General features: G+C 37.7%; 1 protein-coding gene across 2 annotated transcripts in view; it reads left to right on the forward strand.

Annotated features, from left to right (window-relative positions):
- The first annotated feature begins 1,011 nt into the window (after positions 1–1,011).
- The window catches only part of LOC122292098 (CCR4-NOT transcription complex subunit 1-like), a 39,921-nt gene continuing 15,551 nt past the window's right edge, over positions 1,012–25,381 (forward strand). Inside the window, exons 1-29 of one of the 2 annotated variants that reach the window (XM_043100314.1) lie at positions 1,012–1,316; positions 9,592–9,889; positions 9,984–10,212; positions 10,287–10,626; positions 10,732–10,845; positions 11,275–11,403; positions 11,477–11,680; positions 11,772–11,966; positions 12,265–12,402; positions 12,729–12,851; positions 12,929–13,185; positions 13,630–13,733; positions 14,677–14,771; positions 14,858–15,097; positions 15,459–15,644; positions 15,739–15,820; positions 15,942–16,009; positions 18,134–18,279; positions 19,005–19,113; positions 19,216–19,362; positions 19,505–19,552; positions 19,631–19,759; positions 19,853–20,092; positions 20,224–20,364; positions 20,465–20,550; positions 20,636–20,741; positions 21,634–21,729; positions 21,877–22,029; positions 24,779–24,961. In XM_043100314.1, coding sequence (XP_042956248.1) covers positions 1,218–1,316; positions 9,592–9,889; positions 9,984–10,212; positions 10,287–10,626; positions 10,732–10,845; positions 11,275–11,403; positions 11,477–11,680; positions 11,772–11,966; positions 12,265–12,402; positions 12,729–12,851; positions 12,929–13,185; positions 13,630–13,733; positions 14,677–14,771; positions 14,858–15,097; positions 15,459–15,644; positions 15,739–15,820; positions 15,942–16,009; positions 18,134–18,279; positions 19,005–19,113; positions 19,216–19,362; positions 19,505–19,552; positions 19,631–19,759; positions 19,853–20,092; positions 20,224–20,364; positions 20,465–20,550; positions 20,636–20,741; positions 21,634–21,729; positions 21,877–22,029; positions 24,779–24,961 — 4,485 coding nt within the window. In that variant the 5' untranslated portion in view covers positions 1,012–1,217. The remainder of the gene's footprint in view (positions 1,317–9,591; positions 9,890–9,983; positions 10,213–10,286; positions 10,627–10,731; positions 10,846–11,274; positions 11,404–11,476; positions 11,681–11,771; positions 11,967–12,264; positions 12,403–12,728; positions 12,852–12,928; positions 13,186–13,629; positions 13,734–14,676; positions 14,772–14,857; positions 15,098–15,458; positions 15,645–15,738; positions 15,821–15,941; positions 16,010–18,133; positions 18,280–19,004; positions 19,114–19,215; positions 19,363–19,504; positions 19,553–19,630; positions 19,760–19,852; positions 20,093–20,223; positions 20,365–20,464; positions 20,551–20,635; positions 20,742–21,633; positions 21,730–21,876; positions 22,030–24,778; positions 24,962–25,381) is intronic. The other variant, XM_043100315.1, reaches the window with a different exon arrangement.

Genomic DNA, 25,381 nt, shown 5'->3' on the forward strand with positions numbered 1-25,381 from the left:
TCACAATTTTCATACAAAACACTATTTTTTCTCTTAATCTGTTTGTTTAACTAAAAATATATATATGTTTTATCTTTAAATTTTGTTGTGACTCTTATTTAATAGAATAAAAGATACTTAATATATATTCAATTCGATTAGAATCGATTGATTGGGCGGTTCAATGAATGATTTAAAAAGTTATTTAGAATTGATTTAATTTTAATCAATTTAATTTAAATTAACTGAATTGACTTAGATCAAATTATTTTTTTCGAGCCTTCATGAAAATAAGGTTGGGTTTGCTAATTATTTATATCTCACGTTTCTTAAAAATAAATTTGCTAATAGTTAATTTCTTATGTTTACTAAAGTTGTTAAGGAGATGTTTGGAGAATGAGATATGATAAGAAATTTGTGAATAGTAATAAAAAAATTTAAATTATAATATTTTATAGGATTTTGAGAAATTAGAAAGAAAAAATTGAATAAAAATATTATAAAGTTAAAATATTATTAGAATATAATTTTTATTTTACAATTTGTAGGTTTGAAAAAATTATATTAATTAGATGCAAAGTTAAAGATTTTAAATGAAAAAAATATTTGTTTTAGATAATATTTAGAAAAATAAAAAAATAAAACGAGATGAATTAAAAAAAATTAAATCATTCCATCTTTAAAAAAGTCCACTTCTTCGTTAATAACTAATGTCAGCGTCAATTTGCAGAGAATTTTTGTAAAAGATGAAAAAGTTAGGAATCTCAGAGTTTTCACTTTATTTTATTTATTTAACTTAATGATTAAGAAATTATTATTTAATAATATTATGAATTATTTTTAAAATATATTAAAAAAAAAAAAAAAAGTCCTAACCAGAGCTCCGTGCGGAATCCCAGGTGTAGACCCACCCTTTGTAAAAATCGCGTGTAGTTTTGTAATATTTATATTTAAAAATATACTAAAGATCGACACGTATCCCCAAAACCGTCTCCCTACCTATCATATGTCACCCGCTGGTAAGTCGCTCATATCCCCACAAAGAAAGCAGTCGTCTTTACTCTGAAGACAGTCCCAGACCCAAAACTTCGCCCCCCATTTCAGGTTCTCGCCCTCCGTTTCAGGTTCTCTACAAGTCTTCATCCCTCGCAAGTGACCGAACCCCAAATCAAATCTCGCTCTTTTTCCCCCTCCCTCCCGGTGCGAATTCTCAACCCTAGGACTCAATCATTGCCACCATGTTGAAGTTTTCGTCAACGGTGTCGAGTCAGATTCGGTTCTTGCTCCAGAGCCTCAACGAATCCAACGCCGACGCCGTTCTTGGCGAGCTCCTTCGGGTATCTACTCTATCTCTGGATGGATGTTTATACATGAGTTTCTATCTTGTTATGTATGAAAGCTCTGCTTTGATAGGTTGTTGATCATCTTTTTGTTTCTTTGACCAGATTTATTTAGCCGGAACTCAATTGATTTGACTCATTTCGCTGTGTTTTGGCTTTCGCTTGCTTCTTTCTGATTAGATTATGCGTTATTCATTTTAATGGATGGTAAAGATTCGGTTCTTTTTTATTCACGAGAAAACTAAAGGTTCTTGTATAAGTTGGTTCAATCTAATTAAAATTAGAATTGCATTTTGCTGAGGTTAGGTTGACTGCGGCGGAGGAAAATCAATTTTTGTTGTCTTATGCAATAGAGTTTCATTAATGATAAAAAGATGTTATCCAAGTATATGGTAGACATACATAGCCAGAAAGTGTACAAAGATCAAGAAAGCTCCGAAAAATAAAACTGAAAGAGCATAAGTATGCTGCATCCAATTTTTTTTTTTTTTTTTATAAGTAAATATTATATATTAATCAAAGAATAGACAAAGCCTGATACAGTGTTTTATAGTTGTCCTAGCTAAGTAGAAGCAATAGATACAAGAAAATCATGAAAATCTACGCCATTAAAGTCCACCGCAATGGCTCAAGTACAAAGAGTTCTAATAAACTAAGCTTTCAATTCCTCCATCGATCTCTCTTTATCCGAGAACGTGGGTCATTATGCTCTTGCCACAAACACCACATGATGTATATAGGAATCATTTGCCACACTGCTTTAATCTATTGGATACCTCTCAACTCTGTCCAGCTGGCCATAACCGCTACCACAGTCTCAGGCATAACCCAAGCCAAATCAACTCTACCAAGAACTTCATTCCACAACCCTCTCGCTATTTCACAACGTAGTAATAGATGGTCCACAGATTCACCCCCTTCCTACACATGCAATACCAATTTGTGATAATCACTCTACACTTCCTCAAATTATTAGTTGTGAGTATCTTACCCAGGGATGTAGTCCACACAGAAAACACCGCTTTTGGTGGCGCCTTATGTCTTCACAGCTTTTTCCAAGGAAACTGGATATGTGAATCTTGAGTTAAGGACTTATAAAAAGAGTGAATCGAGAAAGTACCTTTGCCTACAGGTATCCCCCACAACCTATATTGTGAGTTACTCGGTTTACTGGAATACAAAAGGCTGAAAAAAGCTTCAAAGCTGCTTATCTCCCAATCTTGTGCAGTCCTAGTGAAATTGATATTCCATTGGATTTGCTCCCCCGATCTCACCAATACTTCTGCCATTGAAACATCGATGCCGTTTGCAAACTGGAACAGTGAAGGAAAGGAATCCTCTAGAGCTACGTTATCACACCAAGTGTCATGCCAAAATTTAATTCAAGTTCCCTCTCCTAGACAAAGTCTAGTGTGGCAAGAGAAGACCTCCCACCCACGTCTTATATTTTTCCACAACCCCACACCATATGCCCCTCTCACTTCTTTTGTGCACCAATCCCCCCAAAGACCCCCATATGTGCTCTCAATCACCATCTTTCATAGGGCTTCAGGTTCTTTGTGATACCTCTACAACTATTTGCCAAGTAGTGTCTGATCAAAAGATCTCATATTTCTAATGCGCAAGCCGCCACTCGAGAGAGGGCTACAAACCTTCTGCCACTAATAAGGTGGAACTTGAATTCCTCCCCCATTCCTCTCCACAAGAAGTCACTTTGAAGTTTCTCCAGACGAAGCACGACCTTTGCTGGTATAGGAAATAAGGACAAAAAATAGGTAGGTAGATTAGAAAAAATACTCTTAATCAGGGTAATCCCACCACCTTTTGACGGGTACATTCTCTTCCATCCTGTTAGACGACGTTCCACTTTCTCTATCTTGAATCTCAAATTGGAGCCGCTCTCGAGGCAGCTCCTAGTGGAAGACCAAGGTAAGTCATTGGTAGTGATGCAATCTCACACCCCAAAATACTAGTCAACTGACTGATGCGCCGAACACCTCCAATAGGCACCATCTCTGATTTTTCCAAGTTTACTTTCAAACCCGATGTTGCTTCGAAACAAAGGAGGAGGACCTTCAAAACTCGTACCTGGTTATGATCTGATTCACAGAAGAAAAGAGTATTATCTACAAATAACAAATGAGAAATGTTAACAAGTCTCCTATCAAGGGATCCTATTGCAAAACCAGTCACCAAACCATTCTCAACCAGTGCCGCGGGCATTCTACTCAATGCCTCCATCACCATAACAAAAAGTAGTGGGGACGACAAATCTCCTTGCCTTCGGCCTTGTGTGCTACAAAAAAAAAAAAAAAAAAAAAAAGAAAACTAGTAGGGCTTCCGTTTATCAAAACGGAAAATTTCACCATTGTTATGCACCATCGAATCCATGAGCACCATCTCTCTCCAAAACCACATTTCCCCATAAGATCAAGAAGAAAGTCTCAGTTAACATGGTCATACATCTTCTCTATGTCTAACTTGCAAATAATTCCAACATTGCCAGTTTTTAGACGACTATCTATGCATTCGTTTGCAATAAGAACCACATCTAGAATCTGTCTATCCTTTACAAATGCATTTTGTGGTTTTGAAATTATCTTTCTCACTACCTCACTCAAGCGGTTTGTTAACACCTCGAAAATAATCTTGTATCTATTAACCAAGCTAATAGGCCGAAGTTCCTTGATCTCCTCAGCCCCCACCTTCTTCCGTATTAGTGCAAGAAAAGTAGTATTAATACTTTTTTCAAACTTTCCCGCCTAGTAGAATTCCTGAAACACCTGCATAAGATCATCTTTTACAACAATCCAACAAGTTTGGAAAAAACCCATCGAAAAACCATTAGGACCCGGGGCCTTGTCTTTAGCCATTTTCCTCACAACATCATAAACCTCCATTTCCTCAAAAGGCCTCTCCATTCGGCATACATCACTAGGCTCAATGGAATCAAAACTGAGCCCTTCAAGTTTAGGCCTCCAACTCACCTTCTCATAAAGTAATTGCTTAAAGAAGTTTACTACATGATTGTTTATCACTTGCTCTTCCCTACAATCCACACCCTCAATTTTCAGCATCTCTATGTTGTTGAATCTCTTGTGTGAGTTAGCTACTCTGTGGAAGAACTTAGTGCTTTGATCTCCTTCTTTCAACCATAGTGCTCTTGACTTTTGACGCCATCAAGCCTCTTTTAAAACAATTCTTTCTAGATCTGCTTCCAGCACTATTTTTAGGGCTATCTCCTCCTGAGTTAAGGTTCGGGTTTCTTGTGTCCTTCCTTTCTAACCCCTGAATCTCCATTACCTTGCTTTTCTTTTGTTCCCCTATGTCACCAAAAGATTGCATATTCCAAAGCTTTAAATCAATCTTTAAGGCCTTCAATTTGCTTGCAAAGATAAAACTAGGAGTTCCCTTTATCTGATATGAGGCCCACTACTGTTTGACTCTATTCTTGAATCCTTCCACTTTCAACCACATGTTTTCAAATTTGAAATGCCTACGCCGCCTTTGGAGCCCTCCACAATCCAACATAATTGGCCAATGGTCCGAACTCAAATGAGTCAATCTCTTTTGCCACACATCCGAAAAATGGCATTCCCACTCTGGAGAAATTAAGAATCTATCTATCGGAGACCACGTTTGGTTATTAGACCACGTACAAACACCCCTTGCTAATGGTAAATGCACTAGATTCAAATAAAAAATGCACTCTGAAAATTCTGACATAGTTGGCCTTGTTCTTCTATTTCCAAAGCACTCAGTTGGAAATCTTGTAATGTTAAAATCTCCACCAATGCACTAAGGTAGATCCCACCAACTATGTAAGCCTGCCAATTCATCCCACAATAATCTTCTCTCATGGTCTACATTGGGGTCATATACACTCGTGAAAGCCCACACAAAATCACTTGCCACGCTTCTAAAGGAGCAAGCCACCAAGTGCACTCCTATAAAATCCTCAATTTTCTCCACCACCCGTCTAACCCACATTACCAGAATACCACTTGAAGCCCCCTGAGATGCCAAATATACCCAATTTACATACGAATAGCTCCAAATACTGCTCACAATTTTCCTATTAATAAGTTTCAGCTTTGTCTCCTACAAGCAAACTATATCTGCCTTCCACTCATACAACAAGTGTCTTATTTGGAGATGCTTACTGACCTCATTCAGCTCAAGGACATTCCACGATACAATTTTTGGCTTCATTTAGAAAAAGCCAGCCCCTTCCCTTTAGACCTGTCCCTACTGGAGCTTCCCTCCGAGTTCATAGACCAATCTAGCCTTCTCAACTCTCTCTGCTTTTTTGAATTTGTTTTCCAATGTTGTTGGTGGCTTGCTTCGATAACATCAAGTAGTGCCATAAGTTGTTCCTCATAACCCTCGCACCTTAGTCCCACCAAATGCTGGATGTCCTTCACCATGTTGAACACTCAGTCTGAAACATAGGGCTCTGGAAACATGAAATTCAGAGGTACAGGCTCACCTAATTCAGACTGATTTGAGTAATCCCTTTGCACGAGGCCACCTTCCCCAAGTGGTTCACTAATCACCTTGATCATTCTCTGGGCGTTTTCCTCATTTGATAAGAATAAATTGTCCTTTTCTGAGTCATTTGCCTCCATCCCGTCACTACCTTCCAACAAAGAGACATCATTTGTCTTCAATGGAGGTTTCGCTTGAGCAAAAACCACTTCTCCTCCACCCATTGGTCTGTTTTGTTCTCCCCCTGATGGTGAAATTGGGGTTGAACCCACTGGACACTCCACCGAGACTAGTTGAGTACTAGGCATGCGAGAGATCTGCTCCGTAATGCACTGTCCCACCTCTGACAACCCCACCTCCTTCACCGGGGCAATCTGTTCACCAGCTGACACGTCCTCCCCTGTTTGTTGCCATCTCGTCAAAGAACCCATCTGCATCGTAACTCTATCCCCTGCCTTGACTAGCTCTGGGTTTTTTTCTTGCAGGGCTGGCCGCTCTTTCCATTCCTTCCGGGCTACTTTTGTACCCATGGGTTGAGACCCATTCCGTTCCTTCCAACCCAAACTGAAATGTTTGGGTTCCACTTCACTTGCTTTCGAGTGGGCCTTACTTAGCCCAGCTCGTTGCCCATAAGCTTCTGAAAGACCCAACTTCTGAATGTTAGGGACCCCAAAACTCCCTGTTTTGCCGTTTTCCATATTAGTCCCAACGCATTTAAGATTTTGAGACACTTCTCCCTGCAACTTCCAAAGTTGCACCTGCATCTCCCTCAGTAGACTGCGAACATCCTCATCCTTCCTTCTGACAACTTACTTGCCAACCTCCTTTGTGTCCGTTGGGCAAAGCACCCCCCCAGCTCCAGGTCTTGATTCTCGTTGTTCTCGTGTCGTCGCGAGCACCTCCCTGGACGATCGCTGATCATGGTTGCGTGCTACCGCCTCTGATCGTCGTTGGTGACCTCCATAAGGCCCTTCTATATTTCTGCCCTCCTGTGAGAGCTCCCCCATCGCCTCCCTTAATCTTCTCCATCCCCTACTCCCCTCATCTTCTGGTATTAAAATGAAATTTCTTCTGCCTCCTTCCTTGTATTCAGCCACCTCCATGGAGCTGCACCTCCTGTTTGAGCACCTTTGAACAGTGAAACAACGGTATCCATCCCTCGTTGATGTGTAAAAGCCTTCCTATCTCCTTTCAAACAGTTGTCCAAAGCTCTCCCTAGCCATTGGGCAGTGTCATGCCCCAGCAATAGTTCATTTCTAAACTTCCAACCTCTCTCAATGATTTGTAACAAGTTACCTTCCTTACAAGCGTAAAGAGTTTTGTTTCAATCACAATCTCTTTAGAATAAACCATCTTAACACCAACAAAGTGCCAACTATAATGTTCTACCATCATCAAACAAAAGAGAAATTGCACTTGTACGGAAGAAAATCGCATTTGTACGGAGAGAAAATCGCTGCAGGTCCCTTAGAACCAAACTTTATAAAAGTCACTGCTTGCTTGCATCCAATCTTATGAAAAGAGGTATGCTTGCATCCAATGACAAGAAGTTCTATGAAGAGATCCTTTAGCTCCTTCACAGTCTTCTCACAAGATCCGAAGCTTTGATAATTTCTCTCCCTCTTGATACACCACGTTAGGCAAATCAAGATAATTCTACACAAAACTTCACTGTGTGGACTGTCAAACTAATGTTTCCAACATGTGTAAAGGTTAAAAACCTATCAAGGCATGATTTAATGTAATGAACTAAAGATCAAACAAAATTCGAGCTTATACTCTAGAAGAACCAATGAATGTTAAACTTGGAGCTTTTTGGAATCATTATTAACTGGAAGAACTCTCTCCCGTGCAACGTGGGATTTCATTCATCACTCCTATAGTTAATCCTGAGCGTGAAAAATCAGCCCCTTTAAATCCCCAATATCACTGTCAGGCCATTTCATTATAGGCAACACGATTAAAGTCTCACACTTCTAGTTTAGATTGACCTTAGTTCTACTAGTAACAGCCTATAAAAAGCTCGAGTCTTAGCTGGATTTGTACTCTAAAACGACTAGTTAAGGTCACAATTGAAGTGCCTTGGAATTATTTTGAACTGCAAGAACTTTGTAAAAACAGGTAAATTGTGGGCCATGGTTCATAAAGAGGGGATAAGTTTAACAGGTAAATTGTCGTTGTACGAGAAGGAGAGGGAAAAGGAAGTAGCTAAGTTTGTAAGGCATAAAAAATGAATAAAAACCGGTAATAGTAAATTGTTACTGGGTAATGAAGCAGAGGATTAAAGTGCTCTTTGATGGTGTTCACAAAAGATAAAATTGTAAGAGTTCTTGAGAGTTCTGTGTTGATATGAACAAAAGAGTGACGTTACATGTAGATAAAAATGCAAAGATAACTTACGTGGAGATAAAAGTCCCTAACTTTTGCAATGTTGAAGAGTGTCAGGTAACCTTTTCTAAGTGATTAGCTACTCTAACAAGAAGCAGAAATAAGGAGAAATGGTATGTGGGTGGATTTGGCCCATAAAGGAAAAGTGGGTAAATTTTGACGTAGTGCTGCTCTTTATCACAATCAACAGAATTTCTTTTTTGATAAGTAAATGTAGTATATTAATCAAAGAATAGGCAAAGCCTGATACGGTATTTTATATTTGTCCTAACTAAGTAGGAGCAATAGATACAAGAAAATCATGAAAATCTATGCTATTGAAGTCCACCGCAATGGCCCAAGTACAAAGAGTTCTAAAAAAGTAAGCTTTCAATTCCTCCATCGATCTCTCTTTATCCTCGAACGTCCGATCATTACGCTCTTGCCAAACACCACATGATGCATATAGGAATCATCCGCCACACTGCTTTAATCTGTTGGATACCTCTCAACTCTGTCCAACTGGCCAATACCGCTACCAGTCTCAAGCATAACCCAAGCCTAATCAACTCTATCAAGAACTTCATTCCACAATCCTCTCGCTATCTCGCAATTTAGTAATAAGTGGTCCACAAATTCACCCCCCTTCCTACACATGCAACACTAATCTACGATAATCACCTTACGTTTCCTCAAATTATCAGTTGTGAGGATTTTACCCAAGGATGCCGTCCACACAAAAAACACCGCTTTTGATGGCGCTTTATTTCTCCACAGCTTTTTCCAAGGAAACTAGATATGTGGATCTTGAGTTAAGGACTTACAAAAAGAGCGGACCGAGAAATTACCTTTGCCTGCAGGTATCCACCACAACCTATTCTGTGAGTTACTTGGGGTGCTGGAATACAAAAGGTTGAAAAAAGCTTCAAAGCTGCCCATCTCCCAATCTTGAGCAGCCCTAGTGAAATTGACATTCCACTGGATTTGCTCCCCCGTTCTCACCAATACTTCTGCCACTGAAACTTCAGTGTCACTTGTCAACCGGAACGGTGAAGGAAATGAATCCTTTAAAGCTACATTATCACACCAAGTGTCATACCGGAATTTAATTCGGGTTCCCTCTCCTAGACAAAGTCTAGTGTGGTGAGAGAAGACCTCCCACCCACGTCTTATATTTTTCCACAACCCCACACCATATGCTCCTCTCACTTATTTTGTCCACAACCTCAACTGAATTTTCTTTTTGTACTATTAAGGTAGTTTTGAGTTAAGAGTCTCTTAAACTCAGATATTTCCATATGATCCTTGCATAAATTTTGTTATATCAATTACTTCCCAAAACGAGGTATTTTGATGTTCATATTTTCTATGTATTCCAATGGATTTCTCACTGATATGGTTTATTTCTCCTTGGCAGTTTGTAGAATATGAAATTGAGGGAAGCATGATGCTGCTTCAAACATGCATCGATCATCTGAACTTTTACAGCACAGATACAAAGAACATGCTGCTGGATTCAGTTGTTGAGTCAATTTTTAAGTACTTGTTGGACAAACCAAATTTTAGCACAGTGTTTTTTGAATCGCTAAGGGATACAGAGATAAATGAAGGAACTCTAGAGAATTTCTCTAATGCACTACACTTGTCTGTATCTGAAAAAATTGGCTTTGGCCTTGCTTTGTCGGATTCTGAAAATCTTGATACCAGGATGTCTGGTAAGTTTCAATTTGAAATTGATGCCAGGATTTTAATAAGTTTCCTTTATTTTTGCATTGCACCTTTTGATATGGAGTTTTTTCTGCTTTCTAGGAAAAAATTTTTGTATGTCTCAGATTCAAGAATTGTGTGCCAATCCTGCTTTGGCTAATTCTTCTGAGGAAATTCAGAATATTGTCGTGTTCCTTCAGCGGTCTGACGGCCTTTCCAAGCATGTAGATTTCTTTATGCAGATGTTATCTTTGGTGAAGTCTAATGATGTCACCCCATTTGTTTTAACTCCATTGCTTTCAGATGAATTGCGCGAGGCCAACTTTCTGAGGTGACAATTATTCTGCTTGTTCATTGCGTTGAAAGATATCCTAGGTTTAATGACTTAAGTTGTTTGTCCTACAGGAATGTGGATGTGTTCCATGTATCTGGAGAAGATGATTTTGATTCTATTTTAGCAGAAATGGAGAAAGAAATGAGCATGGGAGATATTATGAAGGAACTAGGTTATGGATGCACAGCAAACACATCACAATGCATGGAAATTCTCTCTCTTTTGTTGCCACTGACAGAGATTACTGTGGCTAAAATACTTGGTACAATTGCCCGCACCCAAGCTGGTCTTGAGGACAATCTGAACACATTCTCAACAGTTAGCCTGGCTCTGGGTTGCAGTACTTTGTTTGATCTTCCATCATTGAGCTCCTGGAATATTGACGTTCTTATAGATTCAATCAAGCAACTTGTGAGTTTATTTTTTGTTCTTCTTGCTGCAATTTTCTTATTTTTGTTTATGATAATTGCTACTTTGTATGTGCTTTCTATATCTTAGCATTTATGCTGAACACAGGCTCCTGGTACCAATTGGATACGAGTTATTGAAAATATGGACCACGAGGGGTTCTACTTTCCCAATCAGGAGGCATTCTCTTTTTTTATGTCTGTATATAGGCGTGCGTGCCAGGTATTTTTTTTGTTACATGGATGTAATTTTAGGTAGCTCCCCTTAGCACTTTTAATAAAATTGAGTGACTTTCATCGATTTATTTAATTACATGAATTATCCCCAACAGTTATATCATTATATTAAGGATAGAGTTTTCCTCCAAATTGGGTTGGTGGAAACTTCCTCCAACCCATTTAAAAAATTGCTGTGTCCCTTGAGTATGTGATAAGCACATATTTTTTAATGAAGGGACACATGGCACTTTTATAACTTGGACTTTTAAAATAGCATGTGCTTGTCACATGCTCAAATGACAATATCATTTTTATAGTTGGGTTGGAGGAAGTTTCCTCCAATCCAGTTTAGAGGAAAACGTTGTAATCATATTAATACAAGTGTGTATATGAGAAATATGTTAGTTCTAAATCTTTGGATTGAGCTGTGCAGGAGCCGTTCCCTCTCCATGCCATTTGTGGGTCTGTTTGGAATAATACTGAGGGGCAGCTATCTTTTCTTAAATATGCTGTTTTGGCACCACCAGAAGTATTTACGTTTGCCCATTCAACAAGGCAGCTGGTATGATTCTATATTTGTCCAGCTGTTACTTCTTTCCTCATGTTCCCTCTCTTTGATTGACATGAATAACCAGCCATTCTTGCAGGCCTATATTGATGCAGTGCATGGAAATAAGCTTCAGCTTGGACATGCTAGTCATGCATGGTTGTGTCTTGATCTCTTGGATGTACTATGTCAACTATCTGAGAGTGGTCATGCCACTTCAGTTCGATCAATGCTTGAAAATCCTATTAAACACTGTCCTGAAGTCTTACTTCTCGGGATGGCACAAATTAATGTAGTTTTCTTTGTTTTTTGTTTTTAAATCCATTATTGGTGGCTTGCATCACTTTTCAGAATGTTAATAAATTTTGCTTGTGTAATTGCAGACTGCTTATAACCTCCTCCAGTATGAAGTGTCGCTCACCGTTTTCCCAATTATAGTTAAAAATCCCATGGGTAATGGAATGATTCTTCACCTCTGGCATGTTAACCCCAATTTGGTATTGCGAGGATTTGTAGATTCTGTAAACTGCGATCCAGACGGTATGACAAGAATATTGGATATCTGCCAAGAGCTAAAGGTAAATCTTGAGTGAACTTGTAGCTGAACTGCTTTACTGTATGTGTGTTCACTGTTGCATTGAATCACATTATAAGCTCACAAGTTAAACAAGAAGCTTGTTATATCAGGCTGTTGATGATCAGTCTGGTGATCTCCTCTAAGAACATGATATCTGCATCTAATTGTGAATTTTCTGTCATGTCTTATGTTTTTTTTTTTTTTGCCCGGAACTCTGTCTTTTTGATTTACCTGTTTGTATGGTAATGCTTTTAGAATTACTTGAATTTTTACTTTTTACTCTCCTATTCATTTTGCAGATTATATCAGCAGTGTTAGATATGCTGCCTTCTTATTATGCCATAAGATTGGCAGCTCTTGCTTCACGGAAAGAGCTGGTAGACCTTGAGAAGTGGCTCAGCTATAATTTAAACACATATAAAGATATTTTCTTCGAGGTAATATCTGGTTGGCCCTGCATCTACTGCGTTTTAACTTATACAAAAAGTCTACCACGTTTAAGTAGCAAAAATAATCATGAGAATGCCAGGTTTTGGTACATTTTATATACCCCCTCTATCCCAAAATGAGATAGAAATAGGTCGTGTAGTATGGAAAGATATAGAAGTAAGTGCTTTGACTTTTTTAAATGTCACTCATTTTGGACATCCCAACAAGAAAGCTAGGCACAGATTTTGGGATGAAGTACCACTAATGCTATTATTTAAATTTCTTAGAAATGTAGACTAAACGTGGTTTTGATGTGCATAGTTTGACCTTTCAGGAGTGCCTCAACTTCTTAAAGGAGATTCAGTTCCGTGGATCACAGGATTTTTCCCCGAAACGGTTCCATCACTCTGGTGCTGTCTTGAATCTTTATGTGGAGACAAGTTCTACCTTTGTGAAGGTTCTTTTTCTACAGCTTAGTCAATCTGTCGATCCACATTCAGTCTCGTTCTCAATTTTTAGTAACTGTGTTTGTAGGTCCTTAAAGCTCATGCCAGCTCGATTAACTCTAGCTTGCTTGCTGAGGAAATGGAAAAGCTGCAAGCAACAATTATGGATTCTAATCCTCAGTTGCAGAATGGTGGGGCTGCTACAGATTCTTCGGCATCAGATGGATATGCGGATGATATTGAGAGAGAAGCAAACTCTTACTTCCATGAAATGTTTTCTGGTCAGTTGACCATTGATGCAATGGTCCAAATGCTTGCTCGATTCAAGGAATCTTCTGTGAGAAGGTGCAATACCTTTTGAAGCCTTTTCATGTGGTTACTTGGACTTTTTAAAAAAAAAAATTATTTGTGTTGTTTGAAACCCGTTGAAGTCTTGAAAGCATACTCTGTCTTTGTCCTCCACTTCTATCTTAGTGAGAGATGACTATGCACTCATTTGTGTGGGTATGTTTTGCACCATGCTTTCTTTTTTACCCATAAAACAATGTTTTGCACCTGATTGTCTTTCTATGTTATAGCCTTGGGGAGAACTAAAAGGAAAATGGTCCAAGTGGGTTTCTTTGTCTTTTGGAGTTTAAACATGCCATGTCATATTTTAATAATAGTTAAAATCTATGGAAGTGTTTGATGCCACCTTTTTTTCCATTAAATTTCTCTCTCTCTCTCTCTCTCTCTCTCTCTCTCTCTCCCTGTTTTGAATTAACAAGGGCCTTCTGCACCAACTGACAGGGAACAATTAATTTTCGAGTGCATGATTGCAAATCTTTTTGAGGAGTACAGATTCTTCCCCAAGTATCCTGAGAGGCAGCTTAAAATTGCTGCAGTTCTGTTTGGTGAGTGTCCCTATAAAATTATCTGATGGCTCTTAACTTTACTGAACTCTACTCCTTTTACTTAGAAAAAATGTAATTTTTAGTGGCTGATACTCCTAACTGTAATAGATTTAAATTGTACACTCAACAATATTATGCATAGACTGTTTGTACTTTTATTTTTTATAGTTACTGTTTGTACATTAAACCAGCAAGACCTTAGCCTGAGCCCTCCTTTGGAAGAGGGCAAAAAGAATATAATTTTGCCTTGTGCATGCTTCATTTCCAGAAAAGGGCATTATAAAATAAATCAAGGAAAGGGTCTTATGAATAAAACCATGCTCCCCCTTTTGAACTTTGCTATGATGATCTTTGGCTATAACATTTATGTTTACTTTGTTTCTTGAGACGTATTGTCACATAGTTAACAATATCTCAATTTAGAGAGCTCAGAGCTTTGAAGCTTACTTCCCACATATGGCTGTCATTTTTTGTAGGACTACCTGAAAAGTAGGAGATGATCATTTACTTGTAAAAAATGGTTAGGAGGTCATCATTACTTGAAAACATTTGTCTTTGGCCATACGGTAACAAAGTGTTGGAGTTAAAAACATTATTAGAATGACCTTGACTCACTGCTTCAACTTATAATCTCTCTTCAGTAAATATCTTCTAATGCTGACAATGTGGTGCTCTTTTCTTTGTGGTTATGCAATTTGAGATTTATGTGATTATGAACTCATAATTTTATTTGCATCTCACTTGTAAAAACAAAAAAAAAAATGCATCTCTTCATGATTTATGGTGGTGATGGCTGTAGAAAGCTATTTTTAGCCTTATATAGATTGTAATGATATATTTGTTTCAGCTTTGGGTATATATCAAGAGACAACTTCATACATTATTAGAGCCATTACAAACTTATATATTAATTTTTCTCCAATGGGTCTTAACCATGCTCCAGGCTCTGTTATCAAGCACCAACTTGTGACTCATCTTACATTAGGGATTGCTCTGCGTGGTGTTTTAGATGCATTACGCAAACCTGCCGACTCAAAAGTTTGTATCATCTCTCATCAATGGACTTTTCTTCATTGGATTTTATTTAATGATATTGATGGTGGTTTTTTTTTTTTTTCTTGCAGATGTTTGTGTTTGGGACTCTGGCATTGGAGCAGTTTGTGGATCGTTTGATTGAATGGCCACAGTATTGCAATCATATATTGCAGATATCCCATCTGCGTGGTACTCATTCAGAACTTGTTGCTTTCATCGAACAGGCTCTTGCCAGGATTTCATCTGGCCATTCAGACACAGATGGAGGCAGCCATGCTTCTCTTGTTAATCACCATGGTTCTACTCAGTCTGCATCGGGAAATTTGGAGGTAAATAGTGAAGTTTGCCACTTGAACAAGGTCATGCGATTGAAGTTACACTAACCCAAATTTAGGAGTAGACGTCCAGACTGCAGTCATAATTTGCAGGATTGCTTTTTAGAAATTATAACTTACAAAAAAAACCTTTTAGAAGTGGTAAGAAATCCATTCAAGTTGGAAAATGGATTGTTTGAGGATGCATTTCAATCAATCAAACAAATTTGACTCCTTAAGAGAGTAGACAACTTCAATGTATTTGTGAGAAAAAACTTGGGGGCTCTTTGAATTAATTAAAGCAGTTGTTCTGTCGATTCCTGTATTCTGAATAATTAACATCTTGTAGTGTTCATATACTGGTTCATTGTTTCAGTTAAATGGCTCTAGCATCATACAGCCTGGGCAGCAACTCTCGGCCCCACTACAGCTTCAACAGAGACATGAAAGTCTTGAGGATCGTCATAAAGCCACTGCTGCATCATCTAACGATGTGAAGCCTCTAGTGTCTTCCATAGGGCAATCTTCAGCTGTTCATTTAGGCGATGCTTCTATGCAGAAGGTGAACCCCTTCTCTCTATTCCCGTGGGTGGGACCTGTATGGATAATTTTTATTCCCCTTCCTAACACTGTTCATCTTATTGCTATAATTGCAGTCACAGAATGCTTTCAGTGCTCCAACACTGCTGTCTTCTTCATCTGGTTTTGTCCGTCCTTCTCGAGGAGTTACTTCTACCAGTAATTCCTTTTACTTACAAAATAATTCTTGTTCTACATAGGTTTCAACATGCTATTAGATTTTCATCTTTTGTTGAACCCCCGATCCCTGTATTCATGCATATGTAATGTTATTTTGCAGGGTTTGGCTCTGCTCTGAACATTGAAACACTTGTTGCTGCAGCTGAGAAAAGAGAAACTCCCATAGAGGTACTTATATCAGTTTCCTGAAAATTTTAGCATGCGCACATGCCCAATGCATGTTTGGTTGAGTCGAAGATTTAATGTGTGACATGATAACTTACTAATATTTACATCCATTATCATAACATCTCATTAATATTTTTACCTTATAAAAAAAATCATCTCATTAATATTCATATATTTCACTTCAATTAACTTCTATATTCATAGAAGTGATTTCTGGTACTCTAGATATCCCTTGTTTGGTTTAGCATTGCATGTCGACCTGACCAGAACTATTTACGGTCCTTTCGTTTTGGGGGAGGAATACTTATAGTTGATTGTCTGCAACTTAAGAAAAAATCGTAATTGTTTGGATGGCTAGGCAATCCTACCCTTTTTTCTAGGACCATCAATACTTCTTATGGTACTTAAGGCTATATGGGGGTTCTTTTGGTTTTTCTTCTAGTAAAACCTTCTGTCAGTAGTGTAGAAATACTTACATGGTCTCTTAGGTAGAAGGTAATGTGAAGTTTCATGACCTTAGTTTTTGTGGATATTTGGAGCGTCTTTGTTTTTTTTTTTTTTTGATAAGTTATTTGGAGCGTCTTTGTTCATTTACCTCTTCTCTATTCTTCATAAAATATTAAGTTCTATTAGGGCTGTACAAAAACTGAGGAAACCGACCGACACCGACGTGAACCGTTGCCGTGGTACGGAACTGGCCAAAACTGGCAGAGAACCGGTTGGCCGGTGGCAGAAATATATGAAAACCAACGTTGGCCGGCTCACGTAGATTTTTTATATATACGTATATAAAACGACACTGATTATATATATTTTTATATTATACATTTATAAAAAGACACTGTTTCATTCACTTCGACGACGTCATTTTAGACCTGATGTTTATAAAAAAAATTATATGAAACGGCGTCCATTGTTTCGACCTAGGGTTTAATAACCCCCCCTTCCCTCCCTCTTCTTCTTCTTCTTCCTGATTCATCTCCTCTAACTCTCCTTCTCATCTTCGAACCCACTCCCAGCCCCGCAGCCCCCCACAATGCCATTGCCCTCTGTTTTCATGACGTTCACGCTGTTTGTTAAACCCCTGCACCGCCGCACATCTCCTCTCCTCGCCTCGTTTCCTCTCCCAAACTTCTCTCATCTCTCCGTGACTCAAGTTCCACTTCTCTCACGTGGCCATGCCGCATGCTGGTGGCTTTTGTTCTTTTGAGCTTGTCAATTTTGCATATTTGAATTTTCATTTGTGAAACTGTGATATAGTTTTTTTGTTCCTTTTTTTTTTTATGCGTTTTAATGTGTTCGGTTTTGATGTGTTCTTCATCTTTGATAATTATTTTTCATATGATTTATTGTCTAAATTGTGTATGTGTGTATTTACAGGGATTTAAAAATTTTGGATAAAATTTTTGTGTACTTACGCCATCACGACATTTCTATTTTATTATTGTTAATTAATTTTTTTTAAGCTAAGGCTATCATTACAAATGACATTAAAATGAAAATGAAAATGAATATTTAAAATGGGCTTTAAAAACTCAACAATTTAGAATTTGAAATCAATAAAAAAAGCTCAAAAAGATCTTGAATTGAGCAATAACAAAGACCAAAAAAGATGTCGAATTGGGCAAAAACAAAGGCCCAAATGGACCAAACTGGCCGAGAACCGACCAGAACTGGTCCGGCTGGTTTCACCCCTCTACATCGGTCGGTTTCGGATGGTTTTCCCAGTGAAGAACCACCCGTCGGTTGGTTTCAACTTGGGGCCAAGACCGAACCAGCCCTAAGTTCTATGTTCCAATAGTTGGTGCAGCTCTAGGTATTCTTGGTGGTTTTTCCTTGTGATTTTACATGTATCATCATATACTGTATAGCCTAAACGTTGTTTAAAGCAGCGATTCTTGCCACTCTTCAAAGGGTCTTGTTCACTCATTCCATTAAATATATGGCTTTGGAGTGCCCTCTCTGTTTGGAGAATTAGTTGATTTACTGACCTGGACTATAATCAAGGAACTGTGAAAATTGTTCATTAGTATAGTTATATTTATTCTAATCTATTTGGTTTGGAATTCTCTTTGTCCATCTGAGTTATTCTAATTCTTTTACTTGTCTCTGTTATGTATGCAGGCTCCAGCATCAGAGATTCAAGACAAAATATCTTTTATAATAAATAACATCTCAGCTGCTAATATTGAAGCTAAAGGAAAAGAATTCACTGAAATTTTTAAAGAGCAGTACTATCCCTGGTTTGCCCAATATATGGTTATGAAAAGGTTAAATACTTTTTTGATTTACCTGCTTTTTATGCTTGCATTTATTGAAAAGCACATATTAGAAACATAGATTCATGTATTTTTAACTTTGTTTTTGCAAATCCTAACAGCTGCTTTTTATCGTGGTCCACTGTTCAGTTCTATAATAATCCAATGAAAGCCTAGCGACATATGGGCCTATTTTTGAAAAGACTAGTCAAAATTACCATTGAGAGGCCACAGAATCATTATAAACGGGAAGAAGTTCTCCCTCCATGCAATATGGGATCTCAGTCACCACTCTTTTATACTCAATCCGGGGTATTATAATCCCACCCTCAAGTACTAACATCCTCACCATGCCATTCTATTATAGGTGGCCTGGCTAAAATCCCATTCTTTTGGTTGGGATTGACTTTTATTCTATTTGTAACAACTCAAGAAAAGTCTAAGCCATATTTGGGACTATACTCCAGAAGGACGAAGAAACTGCTCTCTCTCTCAGACAATATGAGATCCCATTTAATGTCCTCCTATACTCAATCTTGGGTATTACAAGGCCTCTATGAATATCTACCAATTCTAAAAAGGGCTAGCATTTAATTGGATTTTCATTACCCGTAAATACACAGACAAGTGGGGCTATGTGCACACATGCGAACACATATATTCCTTGCAGCTGTTTTTTTTGTCGTCTTCATAAGAGTTCCTATCGTGTATCACATTCTACCTAAATTTTTTGACAGGGCAAGCATTGAGCCAAATTTTCATGACTTGTATTTGAAGTTCCTGGACAAGGTTAACTCGAAGGCTTTGAGTAAAGAGATTGTTAAAGCCACTTATGAGAACTGCAAGGTTAATGGCTTGTTACTTTTTTATTTGAAAAAGAACTTATGCATTTGGATGTACATATCAGTGTAACAACATTTTGCATCTATTATTACTTTTATTTTTCAGGTTCTTTTAGGATCAGAGCTTATAAAGTCAAGTTCCGAAGAACGTTCACTGCTAAAAAACTTAGGTAGTTGGCTGGGGAAGCTAACAATTGGAAGGAATCAAGTTTTAAGGGCTCGTGAGATAGATCCTAAATCTTTGATTATGGAGGTGATAGTTTTCGCAACGCTATCTTCTTGAATTTGGTTACGTCATATTAGATTTTGTTTTTTCATCTTTCCAGTGCTATTCTACATATTTGTCATTGATTTTTATCTTTTTTTTTTTCCTTTTCATGGGGCTGCTGCGACAGGCATATGAGAAGGGATTGATGATTGCAGTAATACCTTTTACTTCTAAGGTATGGTTAAGCTGACAATTGCCAACTTTTGCTCTGATTGTTGGTGTCACGATCTCAACCATCAACTTCTTGTTGCAGGTTCTGGAACCATGCCAAAGCAGCTTAGCGTATCAACCTCCCAATCCTTGGACCATGGGCATTCTTGGGTTACTTGCTGAGATATATTCAATGCCAAACTTGAAAATGAACCTTAAGTTTGACATTGAGGTAGGCATACTATCGTTCATTGTTGAAGCTTTCCAGATATAATGTCTCTCTATTATCTACTTACATATCTATCTTATCGCTGTCGCATTTCAGGTCCTATTCAAGAACCTAGGTGTTGATATGAAGGATGTTGCACCAACTTCTCTTCTCAAGGATCGCAAAAGGGAAGTTGAAGGGAATCCTGACTTTTCTAACAAAGATGCTGGGGCATCCCAGCCACAGTTAGTTGCTGAAATCAAATCAGGAATGATATCTTCAGTGAATCAAGTTGAGCTACCGCTTGAGGTTGCTAGTGCGTCTAATTCTGGCGGCCACTCGCATTTCTTATCTCAGGTCTGTTTTTGAGGCTTTGAATATTAGTTTTGTTCCCACTGCCCAGCCCTTTTCTTTTTCATCTTTGTATGTATCATGTGTTTCTGTATTATCTGCATACTTAAACTTCTAGTTAATTTTGTTGGGTCCAGTATGCTGCTTCTCTTCATCTCCCTTCTGGTACATTGATGGAGGATGAAAAGCTATCAGCTTTAGGATTGGCGGATCAGCTCCCCAATGCTCAAGGACTCATGCCAGCCACTCCATCCCAGTCACCTTTCTCCATTAGTCAGGTGTTGTATTTTCTTCCGTGTGTTCACTTAGCATTATTTTTTTTCTAAACTGAATAGCACATCTTTTTAACTAATTAGTTGGTTCTTCTGTCGTTTGTAGCTTCCTGCACCAATACCTAACATTGGAACACATGTTATTATCAACCAGAAGCTCAGTGCTTTAGGCCTACACCTGCATTTCCAGAGGTTTGAAGCTTATAATTCCCTTTTACTGCTTGTTCATTACATTGCTTGGTACTTATGACAAGCTCATCTCTTTGATACACTACAGAGTGGTTCCTATTGCAATGGATAGAGCTATTAAAGAGATAGTATCTGGTATTGTTCAGCGCAGTGTATCTATTGCAACTCAAACAACAAAGGAGCTTGTTTTAAAGGTTTGTCAATGAAGCTCAACAATCGTCTCTTTTCTCATAGCGTGTCCCATGTTCATCTTGTCCTTGGAGCACCTCCAATTTGAAAATTATTTTTCCATATAACCAATAAATTGGTCTTCCATACACATACTCATCTTTGTTGTCTTCCCTGAATCTTCCGTACTTGTTGCGGCCTCTGTTTCTCCAGCAAAGTCATATTTTTTTCAAGCCAGTTTGTTGCACATATTCTGATTTCTGTCTCAACTGTGCTCTTTTTTTGATAGGCACTCTAATATTTAGAAGCATTTTTCCAGTCAATCGTTTGAAGCTATATGCACTTATATCTCAAATCTCAGTTTATTTATGGGTAGCTGGTTCAGGATGTTTAACTTCTCCCATTACTGTTTCTAGTTTTACTAAAGCCACATTCATATATAGTGGTGAAGTTAGTTTCCATTAATCCTCTTTATTCCTTACCATTTGTAAAAACAAAGAGAGTTAAAGCAAATCAACCATGCAACCACTTCCTGAATCATCCTTTAAGTTCATTATCGTGAAGGTGTTATCCCTTGATGTAATCCTGTTGTGGTTCAAATTTTATTTTTTTGCCTTAGTTGTTCTGGAGATTGTTTCTCCCTTGCACATGTCCTTTTTGCACCAAAATATCTGGTTGATAAAACGCATCACATTGCTCTCACTCTTGTAAAGACCCTTTCATCCGTTGTATGGGAAGATTTTTTGTTTTGGATTGTAATAACTTTTGCTCGAGTCTGTTTCTCCATTAATTGTTGAATAATAGAACTATCCCAGCCGTTCATGATTTGATTGGGACCCTCAGAAGCCCTTGTCAGCAAAGCTTTCTAGTTCTATCATTATATCTGTTGGCACTTACTTCATTCAAATACAATGGCAGGATTATGCTATGGAATCGGATGAGACGCGCATATTTAATGCAGCACACTTGATGGTTGCAAGTCTGGCTGGAAGTTTAGCTCATGTAACATGCAAGGTAATATCTCACGTTTAAATTTCAGAATCTCTTGATCCTGTTTGGTTTTGTTTATAAAACGATATTCTTGGGATTTTGTAATACATATCTTTCAGAACGTCTGCTTTGATTTTGTTGGTGTTAACTTTGGTTTGCGATTTCTGTTAGGAACCCTTACGCGGTTCAATATCAAGTCAACTGAGGAATTCACTTCAGGGTCTGAGCACTGCAAGTGAACTTCTAGAACAAGCTGTACAACTTGTTACCAACGACAACCTTGATCTAGGCTGTGCGGTCATTGAACAGGCTGCCACGGATAAGGTTAGCTCTGATGATGATGTACTCTATCCTTTTGTGTGTACTTACCTTGAGATTGATAGAAGCTCCATACAAATCTATCGGAGCATTTCTTCAGGACTTTCTGCTGAGGGTGTCTAACTATTGATGATAAGACAGGAAGCATCTAACTTTTAATTTGTGTTTCAAACAGAATATGTAAATAATTTTTTGGTAAATAGGATAATCTTTTGATTAGCAAAATGGCACTATCCAAGTACATAGGGAGCTTATATCGTATACATGTAAGTCAAAAAGGTAAAGAGAAAAAATTTCTGAAAATCTAATGCTAGAGATACATGAGTGAGCAGCCATCCAATAATGAAGTGTATTGAAGAAGAAAGCCTTGAGGTCCTCCATTGTCACTGAGCTGTCTTCAAAGCTCCCATCATTCCTTTCTATGCATATGCACATCCAAACAGATTGGAATCATTTTGCACTAGGTCCCGCTGTGGTGACTATCACAGTGGAATCATCCAAACAGATTGAAATCGTCCTTTCCAGCATGCTAATAGGTCTAACACCCATCTAGGCTACCCCAAATAGTGCAAAAACAGCTTGCCACAAAGTGTCAGCTATCTTGCAATGGAGTGAAAGATGATCTAACGGATTTTTGGATCTGTAAATAATATTTGGAATAGAATATATCCAAGGTTTTTATGGAAGCTGCTCTTTTGATGACCGAACATTTCCAATAGCTGTATGGTATGAAGACAATAACTTGATGTCATTCCCATGAAAATGATTGAGTAAATCTTACATTTTTTTTATTTATTTTTATTTTTTATAACCAGGAATTTTATTAATAAAGAATCCTGGTAAAGCCAAAGTACACTGGACGTATGATAAAGGAGAAGCCTAGTTTAAAATATTACATATTTGAATCTTAAATAGAATGCTTTCGTATACCTCTAGTGTACTTGGGCTATGCCTATCTTTATATCAATGAAATATCTTATTATTTATCCAAAAAAAAAAAAAATTACATATTTGAAGTTATTAAATGTTGGAATGTTTATTGATTCAGTAAATTAATTGGAAGAGCAAAAAGTGCCTCAAAAAAAAATTTATGCCAGCCATGTTTCAAAAATATGCAGTGTAGATTTTTTGATTGGTAATAATAATTTTATTGATGATAGAAAATAGGCATGGTCAAGTGCATGGGCAATGTAGAAGTTGGCCTTGGAAATTTGGGTTTATAATCATCATACACTCATACACACTGGTTTTGTTATGTTATTAAAATGATTTGAAGCTATTTTAAGATCTAGTCACTCGGAAAGTTTTTCTTTTGTGGAATTATTGGTTAGAACATGGCTTTTTGTGGTATAAATTAGATGGCTTGGAAGTATTTTGCACCAGGAAGTGCAGTTAATATTGTAGAAGGATAACCTTTGATGGCAAGATGTCCCCATCAAGATTGATAGGGTTCCATCACTTTATATGCATGGAATGGTGGGCCTTTGTAACAACTTATGCTCCTATGTTATCTCAGGACTTTGCTCATGCGTGTAGTGCTATGTGAGTCAAGATAATGCCACTAAATGCCATTGATCAGAATTAGGAAAATATCCATTCTTAGGCTATGTTTGAAACTCACTAGTTTTCTGGAAACATTTGTCTTTTTCTGTTCTGGTAGGGGCAGAAGATGTTGGTCAATAGAAAATGGACCACATGATCAACAAAAAGTGAAGCTGTTATGGCGCAAAATGACTTACCCCTCTAAGTAGGTGTAAGCCATTTTCCAGACCCAAAAAGAAAATAGTATAATGGGAAGAAATCCTAAATATTTGTAAAGCCAAATATGAAGATATTATGAAAGTAATTGAATTTTCATAAATTAATGATAATAAATTGGAGTTTTTTGTTCTTAACATGTAATTTGGTTTTCAATTTATTTATTTATAAAAAAAAAAACATGTAATTTGGTTTTCATTTTCATATACTTCATGTGTACTTGGGCCTTGCCTATTTACTTGTTTCAAAACAACTTTACTTAATTTGGGTTCCTAACATAGATGGGGGAGCAGGGGTAGTCAAAGCCTTTATTTTCACTACATTTTTCGAATCTTCACCAAACCATGGAAAATGAGTGGTTTTCCATGAAAATTTTTTGATTGAAAATGTTTTCTTATTTTCCTCATTTTATGCTACACAACCTTGCTGTTCTTGGATTTATCCCGCAAATTCACATGGAAAGAGCGAGGCATACATTTGCTCTTCGTAATTATCAATAAAACATAGATTGCTTATATTGAAAAAAAAATCTCTTCTTTACTCTACTGGTATTAGGATACCTAATTCACATCGAACTAAGTTAAAATCCATGAATGCACTTTTATAGACTCTTCAAGAACCAGTAGACAACTTTAGAGTCAGGCAGATATTTTAAAATATTACTCAAATCTTCAATGTGGTTGGATGTTGGCATGTGCTTACTGCTCATTTTAATATAAGTCAAGACTGGCATGATAGAAAGCAACACAGCAGTTTTTTTCCCTGCTTCATGCAATTTCTCTGCCTCTTGTCTTCTATGCTAACAATTTAACCCCTAAATGTTTTAGGGCAAAGCATTCTGTTTCATCAAATGACACTAGGATTCTCCCCTCTATGACCCCTCTCTTTATTTTATTTTTTAATTTTATTTTTATCGTTTCAATTTTGGTTATTGAGAATGGATGTGGCAAAATAAATTTCAATGAATGTGTTAACCATTGTATGTCGCTTATTGAAGGCGATACAAACCATCGATGGGGAAATTGCTCAACAACTTGCTTTGAGAAGGAAGCATAGAGAGGGTGTTGGTCCCACATATTTTGAGGCAAACATGTATACACCAGGTTCTATGGGTGTTGTACCAGAGGCACTCCGCCCTAGACCTGGTCACTTGTCTCTTTCTCAACAGCGAGTGTATGAGGTAGGTACCTGCTTTTTTTTTGCATGAGGTTTGATATGGTGCTAAGCAACTTTTTTTCTTGATAAGTAAGAAACTTTATTGAATGAAACTAGGTGAAGCCCATGTTCACAAGAAGTATACAAAAGAAGCACCCAATTACATTCTAGAAACCTGAAAAGAAAACAAAAACTCATGAGCATTTCCTCCCTTAAGAACAATAGCTGAAAGCCACTGCAGCAAAGAAGACACAAACAATTTCCAGATATCCTCAACAGTTCGCTCCTTGTTGTTGAAGCACCTCTCATTCATTTCCATCCATAAACACCACATTATGCACAAAGGAATCATCCTCCACGCTGCTGCCAACTGAGAGCTACTATGCTGCCTATTCCAACATGCTAGTAGATCCACCACTCTCATTCAGATAACCCAACTCTACCC

This window comes from Carya illinoinensis, chromosome 13 (genome assembly GCF_018687715.1).
Source record: "Carya illinoinensis cultivar Pawnee chromosome 13, C.illinoinensisPawnee_v1, whole genome shotgun sequence".
Classification (NCBI taxonomy): Eukaryota; Viridiplantae; Streptophyta; class Magnoliopsida; order Fagales; family Juglandaceae; genus Carya; species Carya illinoinensis.